We start from the raw sequence: 22,695 nt of genomic DNA on the forward strand, positions 1-22,695 counted from the left end.
ATTTTAATATTATCTTTTTATGTTTCTTCTCTGGAAAACCTGGATCAGAAGCCTTTCGGTATAATATATAAAATAGGCTTCACGAGACCAGGAGATTGCCTAACATTTATGTCACTGGACTCCCACATGGCCCACCGCGGCTCAAGTCCCATGGCTTAAAACTCTCACGGGACATGTGTGTGTGCATGCCCAAAATCCCAAGAAGAGAGTGGAGGAGAGGGAATTACGGTGTGGCCATCCCCCCGGCAGGTGATTTCTCACTTTCTCTCTCTCTCTCTCTTTCTGTATCTCCAGTGAATGCACGCACCCTATAGCAAAAAATCTCTCTTTAAAAATTTTTTTAAAATAAATAAAATAAATTGCAGTTCATGATGAACTTCAGAAAACATGCAAAACTGACTAAGAGTGGCCAAGAAAAGCCTTCCCCATTACTTAAATCTCACCCCTCCCTTCTCCATTGTGGCACTGAAAATGAAATGGCAATGAATTGGCAATGATGAATTAGATTTGTACAAACAAAAGCCGACAAAGTACAAGAGCTTCCGACACTGGAAATAAAGAGTGTATTCTTCACGTGTTCTTGAGAAACACGGACGTGTCTCCTCAAATATCTGCTCAGTGAGAAAGGAAGATGGACAGTGTAGTGGAGGCTGAGACGGTCATGTCCTCTCCCATGAAGGGAATCTGGCCCACAAGAATAATGCACTCAAACAGCTTTGAAGGGCACTCTCAGTAGAGACTGCAAGTGCCCCATCCTCCTGCACGGCTAAGAATGTGCAGTTGGGTCACCGTTTAACAAGAGGCAAGGGACCATATTAAACAGACACGCCATTATTACTAGAGCCATTATGCCAGGGAGGAAACAGGAGGAGGTGATAGGAAAAAAAAATAATAATTCAGCAAGATGAAATTGGCAAATCACACATAGGTTGGGAAGAGACAATTCAAAGGAATGCAAATGAACATTTGTCAATGATGAATCTATTCTTTGGGATCCTGGAACTGTTGCTAAGTGTATCAACATTTCTGCCTGCATAGCAGACATTCTGATAGCACCTAAATGCGTACCCTTCAATAAAGCAATTTCACTTCTAGATTTTATTCAGAAGAAGTACACCTAACCCTGCCAAAATACATGCCTTCCATCCCATGCAGTCCATTCACTGCAACACTTCCATGTAGAACAAAGATCAATTACAGCATTAAATCCAGCAAAGGGGGCTGCCTGAAGAACCAGTCTCAGCTCTCGGTGACATCTGACTGCAATCACATATCGAGACGAGCTGCTGAGTACTCTGTAAAATATGATTCTATGTTTGCGGAAAAATCATGTGCATTCATATACATAGGAAAATCTGGAAGAATGTGTACAAAATGGAAGGGAAGTAACAACATTTCTGAATTGTTTAAAATTTTTTACATCTGCTGCCTACATTAAAAAAGCAACCCACATGTAAATTTTACTGTTAATTAATGGTTCCTTTGTGACCTCGATCTCCTAATATAAGTTCACTAACATATCTGATGCATTTCCTTGCCCATTAGTGTGGCAGAGTTCATGGTTTTACTATAGAGACTTCAAATAAAAACGTCCGGAGTGTCTTTCCAGTTATCAAAATAATTATGTAAATAGACTTGAAGCCGCTCATTTATTTTGAGAACTAACAAACAGATGTACAGTGAGGGTTAATGGGACCTCTAATGGCTTTCTTTATAGAAGAGAAGAATTTGGGGTAAAAAAAAATTATAAATTTTTTCTTAACTGTTCTATAATAACTGACATGTCTAGTTTTAATTATCTTAATCACCCTCGCTTCATTATTGAGTTGACACTGTTTGTATATCTTAATGAACTTACATAGATTATTTCAATCGATTGGTTTTGTTAGGAGAACAATAAATCCTGACTGATAAAGGATTCATGTTGTAATTAGTTAGCGCTTCTTATTATGTGAATTTCTGATACTTCTGTAATGAGTAATTAAAGATTAATAAGAAAGATAGTCTCAAATTAGCTGGTTCTTATCTGTAAATGCTTCAGGACACGTGGGGATCAGGCCACATTTGCATATTCACAGAAAACTGGCAACTAGAGTAACTTTCTTTGATCAGAAAACCCATGTCCTGGTGGCTTAAACTCACGCCGGGTGCGTGTGTGTGCATGCCCAAGATCCCGAGAGGAAAATGGAGAAGGGATTGTGGCGTGGCCATCCCCCACGGGGGGGTGATTTGTCACTTTCTCTCTCTCTGTCTCTGTCTTTCTGGTGAGCACATGAGCCCTATAGCAAAAACCTCTCCAAAAAATGTACCAAAACAAACAAACCAACCAACAAACAAACCCTAAGTCCTAACTATTTGAAAGTCTCCATCCCAAGAACTGTGTCCTAGGGACAAATACTGAGAAAGAAAAATGGCTGAGTGGGTCAACTACACTCTGTTCACTTCTGCTCTGGAAATAGCTCAAGGTGAGGCCAGGTAGTCTCTGAGATTCACTGTGCCACTGTTCTGGCTCTATGAGGTCTAGACAGTCACTTGCTACTTTGTGCCAGTTTGTGCCACGTGGCACAGAGCTGAGGTGGTGATCCACCTAACAATCTCTCAAGGTGACATAATCTATCGAGGACCTGGAGCAACAGGCTTGCACCCCGTGGGTGCTCCGGAAAGCAGCTGCTGCTATTATTCATTCAACAAATATTTAAACTATTAAATATAGGCCAAGCAGTGTCCTAGGTGTGGGCATACATCTATAAAGGAATAAGACAAGCTTCTGCTTTCAAAGAATTTCTCTTTCTCTTTCTTTTCCCTTTTCAGGGCTTTTAAAACCTGAAGCTACAAGGGCCAGCAGGTGGCGTGGTGGCTAAGGTGCTGGATCCCTACATGGCTGACCATGGTTCAAGTTCCAGACCTGGTAGCTTGAAAATCATGCCATGTGTGTGTGTGTGTGTGTGTGTGTGTGTGTGTGTGTGTCATGCGCACGCGTGTGTAGGAGAATGGGACTGCACCGTGGCCATCCCTCCTGGGGGGAGGATTTCTCACTTTCTTTCTCTCCGTCTTTCTCTGCTGCTCCCCATTGAGCGTGAGCATCCTACGGCAAAAACCTTAAACAAAAACCACCACCACTACCCCGAAGCTATAAATCATGCCCTGCAGTGGTGCCCTTCCGTTCTGAGTCTCACAGAAGCAGCTGGTAGGCAGAACACTAATTCACACAATGCACTCTACCACTCCAGCGTCACGTCCACATCCGTGTCATCGGCCTAGTAAATGCTAGGCAAGCCATGCCTCAGAAGGCTGCCTGGATACCACTCTGCTCCAGGGTCAAGGAAGCCAAGCAGACAGCAGCAACTGCATTCTCAAACCACGCCCTTCTTTCATTCCCTACTGTTGGTGAGAGTCTTATGTACCAGCCAGACACACATGCATCAGCTCAGATAACCCGACGGCAACCCTGCTGGTGACAGGGGTACACCCACTTCGCAGCTCAGGGGCTATGCTCATACTGAAGCAGTTTGCCCAGGACACACACCTGTGCCTGGTAGAATTAGGATTCAAAACTTAGTCCTGACTCCAAAGCCCAAGCTCACCCCTCTTACCACACTGCCTCCATTGCCTACTGCAACCACTCTATGTCCCAAATAGTTGGGACATGACAAAGCACAGGCATCACCATGTGCAAGCACCTGCAAAGGAATCAGTCTTCAGAAAGAGAGTGGGATGGACATAAAGGACATGATGAGAATCATGACAAAGAATGAGGGAGAAAAAGAAAAAGAACTGGAGAGAGAAACCTACAGAAGTCCTTGTTCCCAGGACACCTGTGGCTGCCCAGCCTCAGGCTGGTTCCTGGATCTCCCATGTTCCAGCCCCATGACCTCCTAGGAGTGACTGACACCTTCTCAACTCAGCATCTTCATTTGAGAATATGCCCAGAAGCCCTGCCTCCCAGAGCTATGAGAAAGGAGATCAAATGCAAACATGAAGAGCAAGACACAGAAGAGGCACTTCATATTGGGTCTAGAGAAATTCATGATACATTTTTGCATAAAAAGACACGTCATGAGTTTCCTGACGACTTAATATACGCCACCTTTGTTTTAAAAGCGGAGACCAAGTGTTCTGTGAGCTATAAACTGCTCTCCACCTTCAACTTATTTCATTGCCATGGCTGTTATCATCAGACTAATCTAGCTTAAACTCAGTTTTCAAGTAAGAAATTCTAGCTGCTTAAGGAAACTCCTGCTAGGTTTGCTCGCCAAGGTTCTGAAGATGTTAGCTCCCAGGAATACCAAGTCCAGCGATAGGGCTGTGTGCGCACATAGGAGCGGAGATGTGGTCCCCTGCTTTTCCTGTCTCCATGAGCTCCTCCGCTGGCTACATGCAGTGAGCACACAGGGACAAGCCTGTCCTCATCCCCTGGTGTCCAGATACCCTGTACCCAACAGCAAACATAATGTGAACCCGAAGTGCACGGCCAGCCCCAAGCAGCTGCACTCACAGCAATGATATTGAAGAAGTCGTCATCCCCCAGGGTATCCAAAATCGATGAGACCGTCTGCTTTGCAATCGTCAGACGGAGACCTTTCATGCTGCCACTGACGTCCACCAAAATGACCACGTCTTTTGGAGAAGTTGCTGCCTGGATGTACCTAGGTCCAGGGAAAATGAAGCAAAAATGATTGCTGATCTCTCTTCAAGTTTTTTCTTTAAAAAAATAACTACAAAGTTGACCAGTACCTACCATTTCCGGTTCCTGCAGTCAAAGGCAATGACTCCATTTTCATCTGGCTCCCATTTAATCCCTGGAAGGAAAATGGGGTGATAAGAAAGCCAGACACTTCCAATATTTATTCACGGCATTTCAAGGCAGCTCTGTTTTGCTGACTGAGTGCACAGGGTGAACTGTCACACACAAAGACCAGCCAGAACTCTGAAGGAGTTCTCAGGCCACAACCCTGGAAGACACACAACCTCTGCTTCAGTTGTTCCAGAAATCCACTGGGGTGTGGAGACACCGTCAGTGCTGTGCTCCTGCCCCTTTCCTTGGTTCATGACTTCTCCCTGTCCAGCAAGGTGCTGGGCCTGCCAGCATCATTCACATCTCTGGGCATCACGCGGAGCTGAGTCCAGATCTCTGGCCCCATCTCGGGACCAGCTGAGGTAACGTCTCTAGCTCTCTAGCACAGGGTTAGGAAGCATATGACACATTTCCATCTCAGAACGTACACAGGGTGGTTCCTTCCTCACTCCTGTTTCTAAAATCAGGAATGTTAGCCCACTTTTCCATGCTGTAGTGAAATAAAATGGCTCTAATTCCACTGCATAATTAAGTTCGAATTCCAGTCTTGAAAACCTGGGGAGTTTTCCCCTTGTATAAAATCAGATCCAGCATCTCTAGTCTTGTGATTTTAAGACTGGTCTGGAGATAGCTATGGCTGACATTCTCCCTACGACTTCGTTTTTAGGAATAAGATTCCATTTAAGAAGAAAGGTGTTTGCTGCTTTAAAATAACATAAAAAATCATTCTTTTTAACCACCAGAGCTGCTCAGGGATGGATGATTTGAGACACAGACTTTAGAGATAGGAAAACGAAAACAGAAAAATTGTTTTCAGAAATAAAAAATCCTAACTCAAATTGGAGCAATGAGATTTTCCTTTCCAATTATCAGTGGCCAGTTCTGGACCGTACTGGGCTAATAACAGACATGCTGAAGATAACAACCTCAATTATTGCACTCATAACCTGAGATGGTAGTTTGGGGCCTACAGAGATATTTCATTCTGGCACCTACAGAGATATTTCGTTCTTTCTCATACCTCTATTTCTTTGTCATACCTCTGCACATGGACCTAATTTAAAGAATTCCCTGTAAGAAATAAGAAAACAGGCATAGGCGAAGCCACGGCCGATTGCAGGGCATTCGGCAATAAAGATAACATGGCTCTGACATGTTACTGTACACTAAGGGACAGGAATGCAATGTATCTAAAACACAGCCTACACGCCTCTTTCTATAAAGCCAAGCACCCTTAGGATGGCACGGTTCTGACACAGTGAAATTACATCCCTGGTGAAGCCAGCAATGCTCCAATTTGCAATTCCACAAAGAACTAAGCTGAATCCAATACAAACAGAATTGCTTGTGCTTTTCTGTTTGTTTTTTAAATCCACTGACCCGGTGGTAGGTCTTCAGTTGCTGTTTCCTGAGTAGAATTGAGGGGCGTGCTCTCTGCCAATCTCTACACCTGGATCTACCACTGACCACACTGCCCTTTCTTGGGTCTGCCTCCTCACTCCCTCCTCCAGCTGTAGCACTGTGCATGTGCTCCACAGGAAGCAGAAAATGTATCATTCTCTTTTAAGTCAGAGCCTGAGGAAGGGATTAATGACACTTGATCTCCTTCTGGATTGAGAATGTTTCCCTGCAAGTGGGTTCTTTTTGTTTTATTTTTCTTTTGCCGTTGGGTACCTGGACTCACCAGAGACAGAGAAAGAAAGAAAGCCACCCCCCTGCACACATGGGGCGTGGTCACATCATGATTCCTTCTCCTTCGTTTTTCCAATTTGTCAGGATTTGGGGCATGCATGCACATGTGCCTGGCATGTCTTTCAGGCCACTGAAGTCAGGATTTGAAATAGATGTGACACATGGCTTCTGCAGGTGGCTTCAGCATCTTTCTCAACAGAGTGATACACTATTTAGTGCAGTGTTTCCCATACCACATTCCTGACTCTGCCAGTGACATCCAGACTACCTCTACAAACTGCAACCTGGACATACATTAACACTGCAACATGAGATTGGCTGTGCAGATGTGATCCTTTGCCTCCTGGGAAATGGGAGTGTGGGCAACCCTACAAACTAGAAGAAGCTGGTCACATGGCATCGTGAGGTAAATGGCCAAAAGAAGCAGGATATCCTGGACAGTGGGCACTAGGGACTACAACTCTGGTCTGTATCAGCTCCCAGCCAAGTTACTGAGCCGCCATCAGACTGCAGCCATGTGCAGCTCCCCAGAGAGGCCAAAGCTCTACTGCATCTGAAGAAAGATGGCTGCTCCTACTGGTGTGTGGAGAGACAGTAGATATGATGGGATCCCATCCACCAAGTGACTCATGCATTCAACAAACACATATTGGGCCCATACACTGTGTTCTCCTTGCCCCTGGTGTCAGAGGTATGGTCAAAACAAATCAGTCTGTCCTCCTAGAGACAGATATTCTAGGAGAATATCTGAAGAGATAGGCATTGAAAATCCAATAGCTCAAGATTTCAGGCTAGTGTCCACATTTTATATATGAAATCCAACTGTGCCCCCAAACTTGTAGATTTCAAGTTACACAACCATCCTATGGTATTTCTTGCTGAAGCTAGTTAGAACTGGGATTCTGTCTCTTGCAACTCAAATCCCTGATGAATGCATTTCCCCATAAGAGGAAGCTTCACGAGAGCAGAGACCTCTTCTGTCTACTTCACATTTTATCCTCTGGACTCGCATGATGCCTGGTACAAAGCCAGAACTCAGAATATACTTCTGTGAGAATGAAGAAAGGTTCCCTCTGCTTAAGGACATACACACCTACCACTGATTCACACTGCCATACCACCCTAAAAATGGAACAAAGTATCCTAAAAAGAAATATACCTCACAAAAATGCTCATGATCACTCTTCTCCTCATGTTAGGGCCAGGAGGCAAGCGGTGTGCTCACGACTGAGAACCAAGCACAGAGTTGAGTGACCATCTGACACCTACATGGGCACTGGAACACCTTTGGGGACCTGTGATCCATGTCTTTACTAATGTAGAAAGGATGTAGAGACTTCACAAAGTCAAGACCCTTCCAAAAATTTCCTAACAGAAATCTAAGTATTTATGAGATAACTGTTAATAAAAACCTTCATCTCCCCTGTTGTAAACACTGTGTGAGGATTCCCTTTATTTTCCAACATCCTCATGACCATAGTTGAAGGATCTCTCACTACTGAAGACCACAGATGATCTGTGGTGTCTGTCTGTCTGTCCCAGCTCACACGAATGCCGTGTAGCAGGACAGTGAGCTATCCAGTGCTTCCTGGGTAGACCAACTTGCCCACCACGCTCTGATTTCGGCAACATCTGCATCAGATTTGGTCTCTGTTGAGTGTATCAAGGCAGACTGCAATTTGATGACACTGGAACTTTAATAGCCACTGTTTATTATAATGTTACCTTTAATAGGATGTGCATTATTTAAATTTCTGTGAGCTCTGGGAGGGAGCGTGTATGCCCCGCAGAATGCAACTCTGGGGAAATGTCGAGTAATCTGGCAGAGCAGACACCTCGGCAGGCAAGTCTCAGGGGACAGATGCTGAGCGCAGGGCAAACAGCTCCTCAAGGCAGAGGCTGGCAGACTGTGCCTCGGAGTGGGAAGACATCAGGTGCCTAGTCTTACTTAATGAAAACATAAAAGACTCCACTTAATTGCTCCAAGATTATGCAGGGTGTTTTTTCCTTCTTTTAGGTTGAGCTTGTTAATTTCTACAGCTGTGATGTTGGCACAATTGCAGCCCCGAGTCCTGTTTTCGCAACTTGTAAGCAAAATTAAAACTTCCCTTTTTAATTAAAATTCAAACCAAGCCAGAATTAAAATCCCATTGCGAAGCCGAGGCCTGGGAAGACCCCAGAAGGAACACCTGTTCCAGAGCCACGCTGGGCAAGCTCTAACAAACACCCACTTGGGGATGCTGCTGGAGGGCTGGATGGGGAGGGGGCTGCTGCCATCGGACTCGCCCCGGTCATTTCAACCTCATTCTCTGAGCTGAGCCAACTCTGGGGTGGGAAATCCAAGTTCGAAATTTCTATTCCTTACACTTTTAGTCGGAACTTAACTCTGCTCATGTATAACTTGTTCTTCTCCCCAATAATAATAATTTTGAGTCACTGTATAAAAAAACCTTTCCAACAACCCCAAAATATTAATTCTCATAACTGCAGTCATAATAGCAGTAATAAACTAAACTCTTATCCACGAGGATTAAATACGGTACATTTAACACCTCAGTTCTTCACTCTGAGAGGCAGGTCTATGCACTACTGTTGAGAAAGAAGCTGAAGCCACATGCAGGTCCAGAGAGGAGTTCTGTGATCAACGCTGTGTGTGCACTTGTGCAGAATCACCTCACTGTTCCTGTCCTGTGCCCTGATGACAGACGTGAACTTAATCTTTCATTTCTTCTAAGGGAAGGGAGACAAAATTTAAGCCTGACCTCTAAGAAAAAATATTACAGGGTTATTTATGTGAATCAGAGCCATCAACAGAGGAATACTCACCTGGGTACTGCCTAAAAAATCCCTTTGCACTTCCAAAGTACTGCCATATGAGAGACGGGTCACGGTCAAAGTTATCTACAAATACTTTGTTTAGGGACTCAGACCAATAAACCCCATTGACAATTGCAGGGTCTGGAAGAGAAAGAGAAGAGGAGTGTTAGGAACCAAAGCAAAATGTAATCCCTGGTATTCCACGAGCATGGCAGATACTCAAAGCCCATCTCACAGAAGGCTGTGAAGGGAGTTCCAGCTCCTGAGATGCTGAGATCCCTGGAATGGATCCCAGACACAAAGGGCTTCCCCTCAGGCCCCGAGCTCTCTGCACAGTCCACAAGCCATCTACTGATGGCTCCTGACTAGAAAGGCACATCCCCGTACTTGTAACTTTCAACCTCACACGATATAGTTCTTGAGAAGGCAAAGGGAGACCTCAGAACTGTTTTCTTGCTTTTCCCCTACTGAGCCAGAACTTAGCCTTTAAAAGAAAAAAGTGTTTCTTCTCAGGGTCATCCTGTCAGCCAACACAGTCCCTTTCTAAAGCCTGACTTAGAAGTTAGAAGTTCGCTTTTGAAAAGAAAATAAGCAAATTGTATTGTGTAACAATACAATTTGTGTAAACCTCTACACTTCATTTTGCGGGTGTGAGCTTCATGAGAGCAGAGACCACCTCTTGCTATGTCCCCCTCCTTTTTTTGAGAGATTTTTGTTACAGGGTGCATGCGTTCGCCGGAGAGACAGAGAGAGACAGAAAATAAGAAATCGCCCCCGGGGGAAACGGGCACACCACAATCTCTTCTCCTCCATTCCCCTCTTAGGGTTTTGGGCATGCACACACACACACACGCTCGGTGTGAGTTTCAAGCTGCTGGGTCCAGGACTTGAACTGCGGTCAACTATGTGACAGTCCAGCAACATAACTATTGATCTGAACAAAATACTGCAACTTTTATGGGTGGCTGAAAAGACAGGTGGATGGACGGATGGGCAGGTAGGTGAGTAGGTGGATGGATGGGTAGAGAGTGGGTGGGTGGGTGGATGGATGGGTAGAGGGTGGGTGGGTGGATGGATGGGTGGACAGATGAGTGGATAAAGCAAGTTATTCTCCAGATACCAGACAACCGTCTACTCTTCCACCCTGTGATTCTGTTAGCAAATTTCTTTCCTCATCCTTTCCAAAGGTGACACCTTACCTTCTGTTCACAGATAAAAAAATAAAAGCAAAGGAAAAAGGGAGAATAAACAAGTATTTCTTATATACTATCTAAAGAAATGCAGATCACTGAAAATACTCCGTGACAGTTCACTGGTTTTGCTTTTAATCTCTGAAGATTCATTTCAAAATGATGCAACACTAAGAAATATTCTAAAAGGAGAGATCATTGTCAAGCCCGGGCATGATGAGGGTGAGCATGGCGGCATGAAGACCAGGAAGGAGAGGGGAGGAAGCGTTCTTGCTTCTTGCTGTGGCCCAGGGGCTGTGCTCACCCGCCTCCCCTCGTCCCACTGCAGCCCTCCAAGGCAGGGGCCACGGTGACCCTTCATTCTGTGCAAATGGCAACTGCAGCTCCAGGAGGCTCAGTGCTTCCCTAAGGGCACCCAGCTACCACGTGGCAAAGCCCCAGAAAGCAAAGTCCGTGCTCTCCTAATATGTAAAATAGGAGTACCCCTGCCCTCCTTTTTCCAAGAGGCCCGTTTGGAAGGTTAAACAAATAGATCGAAAGCAGCGAGTAGCAAGAGGCATCCACAAAGCCATCAACAGGGCTGCTCCATTGGCCCAGAGTCCAGCACCCTCATCAGAGTTCCCAGTGTGACTGTAGGTCCTAGCAACTCCACAGCGACATCCTCACTCCAGAGGTCCCATGAGACTTCCCAGACCAGAGCATGAGAGAAGATTCAGCCACTCCAGTTTCCTCTACCTAGTTAACAAGGAGAGAAACCTTGCTCGACATGCTCATGGGAATCAGGTACTCTAACAAGATAACTCCCTGCCAGCCCTGGGCACCCACCCTCCTCCACAGCTGCCAGCCCGTGATGGTGCTGAACTGCTTGCTCCAAGGCAGAGCTCACAACATGGCGCCAGACCCAGCTGGTGGACCTGGTGTGCTGTCTCATTGCCTTAGCTCCAGCCTGCCTCTCAGATCACTTAGGCAATTGGGATTCTGACTTCCATCTCGGGGTGGACTCTCTGACTCTTATAAACTGTAAGAAACCACATCACAGCCTGGGCAAGTGAGGATGACCAAGTCACCTCTTCACCACAAAGTAAGTTTGAGAAAGACTTCTTTCTCACAATCCTGGAAAGTGGGGCCCTTTACTGTTCTTGTTCAAGCTTGATAATAATCACTGTGACTCACTCCTAGCTGCAAAACCCATTTAAATTAATCCGCTGGGATGCAAAGCCAATAATGACACCAAAAAGGCCACGATTCTTGCCTCCATCGATGGCCTCAATTACGCTGGCATCATAGAAAAACCCTCCTAAATTAGATTAGAGGTGAAAATTCCAGCTCACTGTCTCAACATGTTAAGAAGTCAAATGGTTTTCAGTCAGAGGATTCTTTTTTTCTTGAGTGGGGTGGCAGGGATTGGTCCATTTACGTAATTCTGATTCCTTTGGGGGCAGAAAAAGAATATCCATCCCCCCAGGAGGTCCTGGACACCTACAATGGCCCCCTGTAGAACTGTGGGCACCTTCGGAAACACAAAGGGAATTGCATGATCTGAGGAGTGTTTCAACTCACTGCATTTAGACATCAAATATTGCTGAGAAATTATGTCTCTTGAAGAAAAAAGAGCTTCAATTTTCTGAAGGCATGGTGAACAAGGGAAAGTGGAATTGCTAAAAAATAGAATCTAGTGAAAATGGGGGCTGTGTTACACAGACCCGTTTGATCAAATATTTGAAATAACACTTCCCTGGCTTGTAAAATAATCATAGTACATTGATTTCCCAAGCTTGCTTAGCAAGCAGTTTTAATAGATGAGGAAATCGTGAATCGCTATCCATTGTTACAGACATTTAAGGGGAGAAAAAAAAAATAAAAAAGACTTACATGAGACTTTCATTTAAGTTTTAGATAAGAAAAGACAAGTTAAAAGTGATTTTCCTGGGGCAGGAAGATGGTGAGGGAGACAAGAGCGATGCGTGTGAGGCAATCCCATGTGGGAAGATTCCTGGTTCTTGAAATCTTGAGCTCGTCCCTGAGAATGAGCCGTGTGTGTGCCTGCTCCAGGGCTGGCAGGCTGGGTGGGCCCCAGCACCGTGACCATGTTGGGATGCTGTCTCTCTCTCACTTGCTCATGAAGGAAATACATTTTTATTTAAAAAATTACTTTTTCAACATCATTGAGAGAGGGTAGAAGTAAAAACCTCTATGAGTCTGTCTGTGTGGCCCGTCTACACTCCATCTCGAGATACTAATTTACGTTAGTTTCACCTACAAAGACCCTATTTCTTTCTTTCCTTCTTCCTTTTTTTGAGAGTTTTGCTATAGGGCATGCACGCTCACCACAGAGACAGAAAGCGAGAAATCACCCTCCAGGGGATGCTACACCACAATCCCTTCTCCTTTACTCTCCTTCTGAGATTCTGGGCATGCATACGTGCCTAGCGTGAATTTTAGCCCACTGGGTCCAGGATTCAAACTACGGTTGGCCATGTGGGAGTCTGGCACTCTAACCACTACACCACTTGCTGGTCTGCGAAAACCTGATTTCTAAATAAGGTCCGATTTTGCACATTGTCCTAGTGGTTTGGACTCGGACACACCTTTTTAGGACCACTATTGAACCCCGTGCACACATTCTTTTTTTTCCCTTTATTCCATGAGAGACAGACAGACACCCCCAACAGGGTTTTCACACTGCGATCACCCGCAGCTCCACTCTGCCCCAGACCCTGGGTATGAGCATCTCCAGTGTACTCAGGGAGGTCTCCAGACACAAACCCAGAACCTTCCCATGTGGGCCAGCCTCTCAGGGCTTTGTGTCCCCACTCCGTCCCATCCAGGCCCCCTCACAGTCTATCAGTTATCCTATACACTATATCCATATTTCAGCATTTGTACATATTATTTTTGAAATATGGCTTTAATACATGCAAGATTTTTACTCAGTCAAGGACGTTTAAAGGCCTTCAGCCTTTTCTTCTTCATGGGGACAATTCAAGTTTCCATATCCACATTGTATTTTTATGTCCTCTGTAGTTAAGTCCTGCTAGAATGCCCTAAAGTGGATTAAAATCGTTGTCCTTAAAGTCTGGTATCTGTGTCAATACCCAACATTCTCTGTGAATTCCAAGATCATAGGGTCATTTCTCTTTTTTTTTTTTTTTGAGAGATTTTCACTATAAGGCGTGTGTGCTCGCCAGACAGAGACATAGAGACAGAAAGCGAGAAATCACCCCCCAGGGGGGATGGTCACGCCACAATCCCTTCTCCATTCTCCTCTTGGGATCTTGGGCACACACGCACACGCACCCGGCGTGAGTTTTTACCCACCGGGTCTAGGACGCGAACCGTGGTCGACTACGTGGGAGTCCAGCGACATAGCCATTATGCTAACTGCTGGTTGTCGGGGTCATTTCTCTTCACAGCCCTACATTAACTTACTTTTTATACGGGTCAATATGAAGCCCAGGAATAACAGTTACTCTGCTGCTTCTACCTTCTGACACATTAAATTACCACTGATGCCAGGTAAGAATTTATCAGATGTTAGCTTTTACTAAAACAGACTATCAGCAGATGTTCAGAGAACAAAAGTCCCACACCACTTCGTGATAAATTTGCAATCTGTATCTGAGAAGCATCTCACACAGCCCCGATCCATCTTTATGATGCATCGTACAAGGTGGCCCCTCTTAGCGCTATGTTTTAGACTGCATTCTCCTGAGTCTTTCTGGAGACAGTCTGGCCCCTGGGGTCCACGCGAGTTCCTGGCTGTCGAGCACTCAGTGCCGCAGCAATGGGCACATCCTCAAGGCTTCATCCATGTTGGCTGCTACTTACTTTGTTCACTAGGAAATAAACAAACAAGGCCCTTGAGAAGAGCCCCCTTCTCTCTGCCCTGTTCTCTGTAGCAATTGTGGGTGCTGCCTGGCAGTTAAGCAAACAGTCTGGAACTTGGGCTGTGGAATCAGAGTCCTGGGCTTCAGACCTCAGGGACCATTTGTTAGCTAAGGCCTTAGGCTTGTGACCTAATGTTCCCTAAGCCCCAGCGTCTTTATCTGTAGGAGACAGATGACAGCTGCCTTTCCGTAAAGGCTGCCGAGACAAGGCACTGGACATGCCTCACAGTGGGAGAAATCTACATTGCGAGGGCATCTGCAAGGGTACAAGTCCCAGTACTGCAGCGAGTCCCCAGCACCCCAATCACAGCAGTTCTGCTATCCATAGACCATCAGAGGCTTTATCAAAGTCTCCTCCTCCCTTCTTTAAGTCATCAGTACAAGGCCCTCTGACAGCTCATTCATGTGCTCATTCAACAGGTGTTTACTGAGCACCTGCTATACCAGGCGTTCAAGTAAACCAGACAAGGGCGCTGACATTTCAGCCTGAGGAGGGGGAGAGACAACAAACAAATAAATGAGCATTCTAAATACAAATAAGTACACTACAGACAATGAGATGGTTGGCCAATGTCATTATGTGTGAAAAGGGGAGAGAGGATTTACTCAAATTGTGTGGCCAAAGACCTCCCAGAGGTGAGACCTGAATGCTTGCCAGGTATCAGCCCTCACAAGCGTAAGCCAGCAAGAGCTTTGCAGGCGGAGAGCTTGAAAAGTTCAAAAACCCCCAGGTGGGAAGAGACCAGCATCGTGGTACAGAGCAAGACAATGAGTATCGCTGGGCCCCGTGAGCCAAGGGGAGAGGTGCGAGATGAGGCCAGAGAGGGGGGCAGGCCACAGGAAGGGTTTCAGCAGACAGGCCAAGTTTCCACATACGTTGTTTTCTAACCTATGCCCTGTGAATGCCAAGGCCCACGCCTTTATTCACAATTCCAGAATCTCATTTTCTGAAATCTGTAGTGAGAGTAGCCTCCTTCCGCTCCCAAGCACGAGCAATCAGGCCCTTCATGGACGGCCTCGTGCTTGGGTTTCCTCTCCAGACCTCAAAGTTACCTGATACGTGATTTTTCCCCCAACATCATTTCATTCTCCAGTGAATTAGCAGAACTGTATCAACTTAAACTTGCCATTTTCTACCACAAAATGTGGGCCAATTTCTAGGGAATCTGAGTGAACAAGAACAACTAGAAGCTAATCTAGGATTACAGACAAATTACCATTACCCAAAAGCCATTATTTGAAGGGAAATAACCGAGCTCAGACACGACAGGGTTTCTGAAGTTGGTCCTTGTGAGGGGGTCGTTTCCTGCTCGGAACAGGGCTGGAGGAAGGGCCCTGGGCACCTCTGGGGGCCTTGGGAGCTGTGCAGCCCCTGGGACGGAGTGATACCAGGTATGCGCTGGGGGACGTGGCCCTGGCGCAAGTCCTCTCCAGCACGGCATCTGGCCCAGAGTCCAGAGGAAAATGACTGGAGAATCTTCTCAGCTCCCACTTCAGAAAGTAAGTGACATCTCTCCTATTCACTCCAAACAGATCATAGATTAAATAATGAACAGCTTGGATGCTAATTATCAAGCACTTACGTCTGCTGGAAAATAGTCCTTAATGTGAACTGAATTGTAAGAGGTTTATTTGCCAAACATTTTCCCTTCCTCTAAACTTGGTGATGCGCTAGCTAGTAAACGCAGGTTGCTTTTCACAAAGAGAGAGTGGGTCTGGCAGCCGCGGGACCACCACGACCAGGTGTCAGGGCCTAACACTTAGCCAGTCTGGATCGAGCTGGAAAGCAAAGGGCTTGGCAAATCCCGAGAAAGCTCCTGATCCCATCAGTCCGCGGCCTCCGTGTGTGAGATGTCCCCCATGAGAGCTCACGTCAACCATCAGACTTCTCATGGCCTTAAACATACCAACGTTGTAGTCCTCCCTTCACACATTTTACATTTTGTGAAAACACGTGAGTCTCCCCCTCTTCATTCACCAGGAATAAGTCACTCACAAGTCTTCATCAGGGATATTTAGAAGAAGAGAATTATCAGGTAGTCAGAAAGTCATGACATATTTTTGAATAGAAAAACATGCCATGACTTTTCTGATGATCCAAAATACAAGAGAAATCAAAATGATAATAATAGTGACAGCAGCAGGGATCACCATTCCATGGAGTCCTTTCTTTCGTTCTTTTTTTTTTTTCCTTTGAAGAGCTATTTTACTTCATTTTATCATTATCATTATTATTTTTAATTTGCTACAGGGAGGGCACATGCACTCATCAGAAAGTGAAAGAGAGAGAGAGAGACAGATAAAGTGAGAAAGCTAACCACAGGTCTGGGACTCGAACTGCAGTTGGCCATGTGGGGAGTCCAGCACCTTAACCACCATGCCACCTGCTGGCCCCACATGGAGTCCTTGCAACAAGCCCCACACTATGCACAACCTTTTCCAAGGCAGCTACAAATTATTCCTTGTGGCACCATTTTACAGACAAGGAAATTGACCCCAACAGCTCTGAAGTTCATTGCCCCAGTACATCATATCGCCCAAGGCAGAAGTCAGCTACCGCCTTGCACAAACTACCAGAAGAAAGTGGCCTGAACTCCATTTACTGCCCATCAGATGGTAAACCTAGTAGAGAAAGGGGGTGACAAAGGAGGTAACAAGTGACTGACAGCTGTCTATCTCTTGTTGTCAATGAATGAAGTGTGGGTGGTCCTTGGAGGAGGGGCTCTAATCAAGCTCTCAGGGCATTGACAGTCTATCCTCTCACACCAAATTCTGGGAGCATGTGCGTGAGTTAAAGGTACAGAATGGTTGAGGATTAAGGTGGTGCTAAGGTGGTGCCAGGGACCAGAGGCCCTCTCCAAGAGCTCCCCTCCAGACATGTAGGCCTAGGTTCTCTGCTGCTAAATAGGCTGGTGAGGCTGATGAAGTTGATTCGTCAGCAGCAGCATCTGAATTTGGGCTTTGCTGGCAGAGGAGATAAGATAAGGCATAAAGTCTTGGCTAAAATGCGCTAGAGTGAAGATAAGCACATCTTAAAGGGCTTCATCCTAAAATGGCCTTTGATATACTGTGCTTGAGCTGGTCTTCCCTCATTTAAACACCTTATTTGAGATGTGGATTTTCCCTATTAACTAAGTCATCCTTGCAGTCTCAAAAAAAAAAAGAAAGCAAGTTAAACAAGAGTTCATGTCCTAAGGTTTTGCTCTCATTGAAATGATAATAAAACTCATCCTGGACAGTTATCCCCCTGTACCCACCAGCAAGCACAAGAACAGTGCTAGCCATGCAGGTCTCTCACAGAGCCCCCCCACCCCCTGCACCCCCTCTGCCAGACCTCAGGCATCTGGCTTGAAAGATCTGTGTTGAATAGCAGGGCCAGAACACTCACCTGCTCCAAAAGCATCCATACTTCCCAATGACACACCTCAGGCTAAATCCCACAGCCTTGGCACCACACCACCATGATCTGCCTCGGCCCTCTTGAGTTCACTTCCCCTCCAGCTCCCAATATGCACTGGCATCTGCACCCTGGTCAGTATCACTGTTTTTCCCTCTCCTGTCTATTTCATTTTCAGGAGTAGATACTGCTACTGGACAACCGACTTAAAGGATGGAAGTTTAACAATGATGAAAAATTTAAAAATGACAATGATGATAAATAAAATAAACAAAATCATTTTTTTAAAAAGGATGTAAGTTAATATCCCCCAAAGCATTGAACACCCATATTAGATTTAGTATGCATTTATTCATTCACTAATTCATTCAGAAATAGGGAGTGAATGTCTACTATATGCTAAGCGTGCATGAGGATTTGAGGATAAAGCCATAAAACAGCACCAGACGTGGTCTTCAACCCAAGGGAGTACACAGTGCAGTGGGGAAACTGAAATCTGCAGAGTGGAAGGGGCCAGGGCCCAGGTTGCTCTCTAAACATGTGCCGGCTTTCAACTGAAGGTAAGCACTGTGCCCGAGGTGGACGCTCACCTACACCGCCCCAGCATCCAAACAGGGAGCCCGCCAGCAGGAAGCCTAGACAACAGAACTCCAGAGGGGGAATGAACCAAGGGGCACTGGCATGCTCCTTCCGTCACACACAGATGGGAACTTCTAAGGGCTACAGAGGAAGAGTTTGTCCCCAAACAGCTGGACTGTCAGAGCTTTGCCAACTAAAGCTCATCCTCCTGTAACGGTCCTCAGGATGCACGCCTCCTAGCCCCTTTTCTAGTGATAGCACCTCCAACTGACAGACATGACTCATGTAAGTAGCGCAGAGGCTGGAATAAGGAAAGGATATTCCAGATCACTCACATCCCCGCACTGGAAACCTCTCTCAGGGGGCTTCTAGGTGCTGCCCTCCATTGTTTACCCTCCAGCAGGCAATGCCCACAGCTCCTGGGAAGGCCCACACAGACTGTTCCTGATAGATGAGGAGCCGCGATCTTACAAGGGAGCACCACACAGCAGGGGGGACTCAGGTTCCCACAGATCTCCTGGGGTGGAGGCCCTGCGGGGGGATATAGGCTGGAGGGCGCAGTGGGACTCAGAGCCCCTCACCCCTTGACTGCTGTCCTCACCACTGTCACAAAGTAAAGCCAAAAAACCCTCAGCCAGTCAGTCAACACGCACTTTAAGAACACCTACGGTACTGGACTGGCAGGTGGTATGGTAGTTTAAGGGCACTGGACTCCCACATGGCTGACCACAGTTCAAGTCCTGGACCTGTTAGCGTGCTCCGTTGCTTGCTCCTTCTCTCTCTCTGTCCCTCTCTGGTCAAATTAAAATGAATAAACAAACAAAAAAATAAATAAAAGTTAAATAAAATAATTCTTTGAAAGAAAAAAAAGACCTACAGTATTTGAAGGCTTGTCCTATGCTCCGTGGGAGGGTGACACAAAAGAAACAATTCTGGAGAGAACTGATGCCATCATTAAGTCACACACAATAAAGAGAGTTTATAGCTGTCACCATGTAGTAAGAACCCAGTCCTGATACTCGCACATAGTCTCCTCTCATTTCAACCTTTCAGAAGAGAGAAGGAAATCTAAACGTTCCTTCCTTCCATCTTCCGGACAGGCCTGGCTCCCAGTAAAATATGATTTTGTGAGCCTGCCATCTGGGCTGATGCTATCTGGTTTTTATTGATATTTAATATAAACACAGCCCTGAGGCTAGCAGGTACCCTGACAAGGTCTGAAATATAATTGCCAGGGAACTGTACAAATGCATGTAGCAATTAAGGAGCTGTCACGGATATTGCGGGTGCAAAGACATAGACCTGCAGCCTGGACAAAATGGAAGGCTGGGGCCAGGGCCAAGGCTGGGGCTGGACAGGTGCAGGAGCAGAGGGCTATGGAGAGGGAAAGGGGGTAACAGAATCCCGTGCTACTACTACAGCCCAGAAATCACACCCGGGAGATAAGTCAATTATGCACATTTTGTAAAAAGGAAATACGGCCCGCCAGTGGCATGATGGTGGAGGCAGCTAGATCCCACATGGCCACTGCAAGGTTCGAGTCCCAGAAATGGTGGCTTGAGAGACATGTTGGGTACTTGTGCGTTTGTGCCTGAAATCCCTAAAAGAGAAATGGTGGAGAAGGGATTGTGGCATAACTATTCCCCACAACAGGTGCCTCTAACCTCTCTCTCTGCCCTCCCCTGCTTCCTCTGGCAAGCACGCATGCCCTCTGGCAAACTAAAAAACAAACAAACAAAAATGGAACCAACTTCAAGTTTGCGGTTTGTTTTCAACACCTAAAGGCTGAAAGCTGATTTCTGTCTCTGATAGGAGACTTAGATTGGAGAGACAAAATGCAGCTTTGAGTCTGGGAGAGGTCAGGGTAGGGGGACATGATTGGAGGGCAGAGCAATTTGCTTTGTTTGCTTGAATGGCTCTGTCCAGGTACAACAGATTGGCATCCTGCACTGCATGCAACATCTGTCGGTGGCACCAGTCTGAGAAGCTGCCTTATGAGTGAGAAAGACCAGGTGGAGAGGTGTGAAAGGTGGGCTCTGAGGAGGTCTGATGGGCCAGCTGGAGGGCAAGTCCCCCAGGATGAGTATTTGATGGAGCCTTGAGGAAGAGCGAGAGATGCTCCTGTGCGATGTTGCAGCTGCAAGTCCTGGCCCGACCACACTGCCATTGATGTAGGAGGCAACACCGTGGAGGAGGGAGTGGGGATGGGATGGCCACAGTAATAGTGGTGTAGACAATCTATCTCTGGATCACAATCTCGTATATCCTTTCTGATGTCTGAAAGCCTTGCTTTTTGCAACTAGAAGAGGCAGGGGGAAGGGAGTAGTATCTAATTAAAGAACTGAGTTTGGGGGTCATGAAGGCCAGGTCTGGTGACAGTCATGTGCACCTCCACATGCTTTCGAACTGCTGTACAAGGAACTCTTTCCAACTGGGATGCTGCTGTCAGAGTTCTGGGCCACATCTGAGTAGTGGGGAGTAGGATAAAGAATCAGAATCTTTTTATGTTTGAGCCAAAGACAGAAAGGGGCCTGTGTCTGTGTTCCCCCTCTACCAACACACACATACCCCTCCACAGTCCATCCTAGGTGACTTCATTTACAATATACAGATACTCTTATTTACTTATTTATTCGTTTTTATGAGAGAGAGACAGAGAGATTTTTGCTATAGGGCAGGTGTGGTCGCCAGAGAGACAGAAAATGAGAAATCAGCCTCTAGGGGGATGGCCCCACTGCAATACCCCTCCTCCACCCTCCTCCTGGGATTTTGGGCACACATGTACATGAACCTGGAGCATGTTTCAAGCCGCCAGGTCCAGGACTCGAAGTATAGTCAGTCACATGGGAGCCCGGTGCCTTAGCAACTGTGCCACCTATTGACCTCTGTTTATTTCTTTTTAGACAAGTTCTTGCTATGATACCCTGATAGAAGTTTAATTTTATAAAGTTACTTATAACCAAGATATCCATTAATCATCCAAACAGGATTACTTTTGTGAATGAAAGGGGTTTTTAAAATTAATATATAGGAACAACTACATCCCATGCTCCTGGATTAGAAGAATTAACATAATCAAAATGGCACTTCTACCCAAATTAATCTACGTATTTAACACAATTCCAATAGAAATACCAGAGACATTCTTCACATATCTAGAAAAGACAATCACAGAGTTTGTATGGAATCATAGAAGACCTTGTATTGCCCAAGCAATTCTGCATTAAGAAGAGTAGAGTGGGAGGCATATCACTCCCTAACCCCCAAATATACTATAAAACTGTGATAATCCAAACAGTACAGTATTGGCACAAAAACAGACAGGTGCACCAGTGGAATAGAATAGAGACCCCAGAAATAAACCCCAAAGCTTATAGCCACTCATTTTTTATAAAGGATACTAGTCAATCCATTGGGAAAAGGAAAACCTTTTTAGAAAAGAGTGCTGGAAAACTGGATATCCACCTGTAGGGACATGAAGAAATGAAACTGAATCCCCATTTTTCATAATTAACAAAAATCAACTCAAAATGAATCAAATACCTGAACCTAAGACCTCTAACTATAAAACTACTGGTGGAAAATACTGGAGAAACTCTGAGAGACACCGGAATAGGCAAAGACTTCTTAAGTAAGACTCACAAAGCACGGGCAATAATCCCTAAAATACACAAGTCGTACTATATCAGATTAAGAAGTTTCTGCACAACAACAAAAGACACAGTGGTTAGTGCGAATAAACAACCCTCAGAATCGGAGAATATTTTTGTAAAATATGCCTCAGACAAGGGACTGATAACCAGAATATACAAAGAACTCAAGCAGCTTACCCAGAAAAAAATGATTAACCCAATTAAAAGATGGAAAAATGACCTGAACAAGTATCTCACTACGGAAGACATACGAACAGTCAAAAAGCATATGAGGAAGTACTCAATATCCCTCATCATAAGGGAGATGCAGATTAAAACCACAGTGAGATACCACCTAACCCCTATCGGGATGGCAAAGATTAAAAATATGAAAAGTGGTAAGTGTTGGCAGGGATGTGGTGAAAGGGGAACTCTCCTACACTGTTGGTGGGAATGTAAACTGGTCCAGCCACTGTAGAAAACAATGTAGAGGTTCCTCAAAGATCTACAAATAGAACTAACATTTGATCCAGTAATCCCACTTCTGGGTATCTACCCAAAGGACAGGAGAATGCTCAGTTGGAAAGTCACACATCAATGTTCGTTGCAGCATTATTCATGATCACTAAGACATGGAACCAACCCAAATATCCACGAAGAGATGAATGGATGGAAAAAGTGTGGCACATATAATCTATACTCTATG

General features: G+C 45.5%; 1 protein-coding gene across 1 annotated transcript in view; it reads right to left on the reverse strand.

Moving 5' to 3' along the window:
- CACNA2D3 (calcium voltage-gated channel auxiliary subunit alpha2delta 3) overlaps positions 1–22,695 on the reverse strand; it is a 931,343-nt gene that overhangs the window by 486,423 nt on the left and 422,225 nt on the right. The window contains exons 8-10 of the mRNA XM_006143064.2: positions 9,314–9,445; positions 4,739–4,799; positions 4,496–4,646 (exon numbers count right to left, since the gene is read on the reverse strand). Coding sequence (XP_006143126.1) covers positions 4,496–4,646; positions 4,739–4,799; positions 9,314–9,445 — 344 coding nt within the window. The remainder of the gene's footprint in view (positions 1–4,495; positions 4,647–4,738; positions 4,800–9,313; positions 9,446–22,695) is intronic.

Source organism: Tupaia chinensis, unplaced genomic scaffold (genome assembly GCF_000334495.1).
Source record: "Tupaia chinensis unplaced genomic scaffold, TupChi_1.0 Scaffold000091_1, whole genome shotgun sequence".
In the NCBI taxonomy this organism is placed as follows: Eukaryota; Metazoa; Chordata; class Mammalia; order Scandentia; family Tupaiidae; genus Tupaia; species Tupaia belangeri.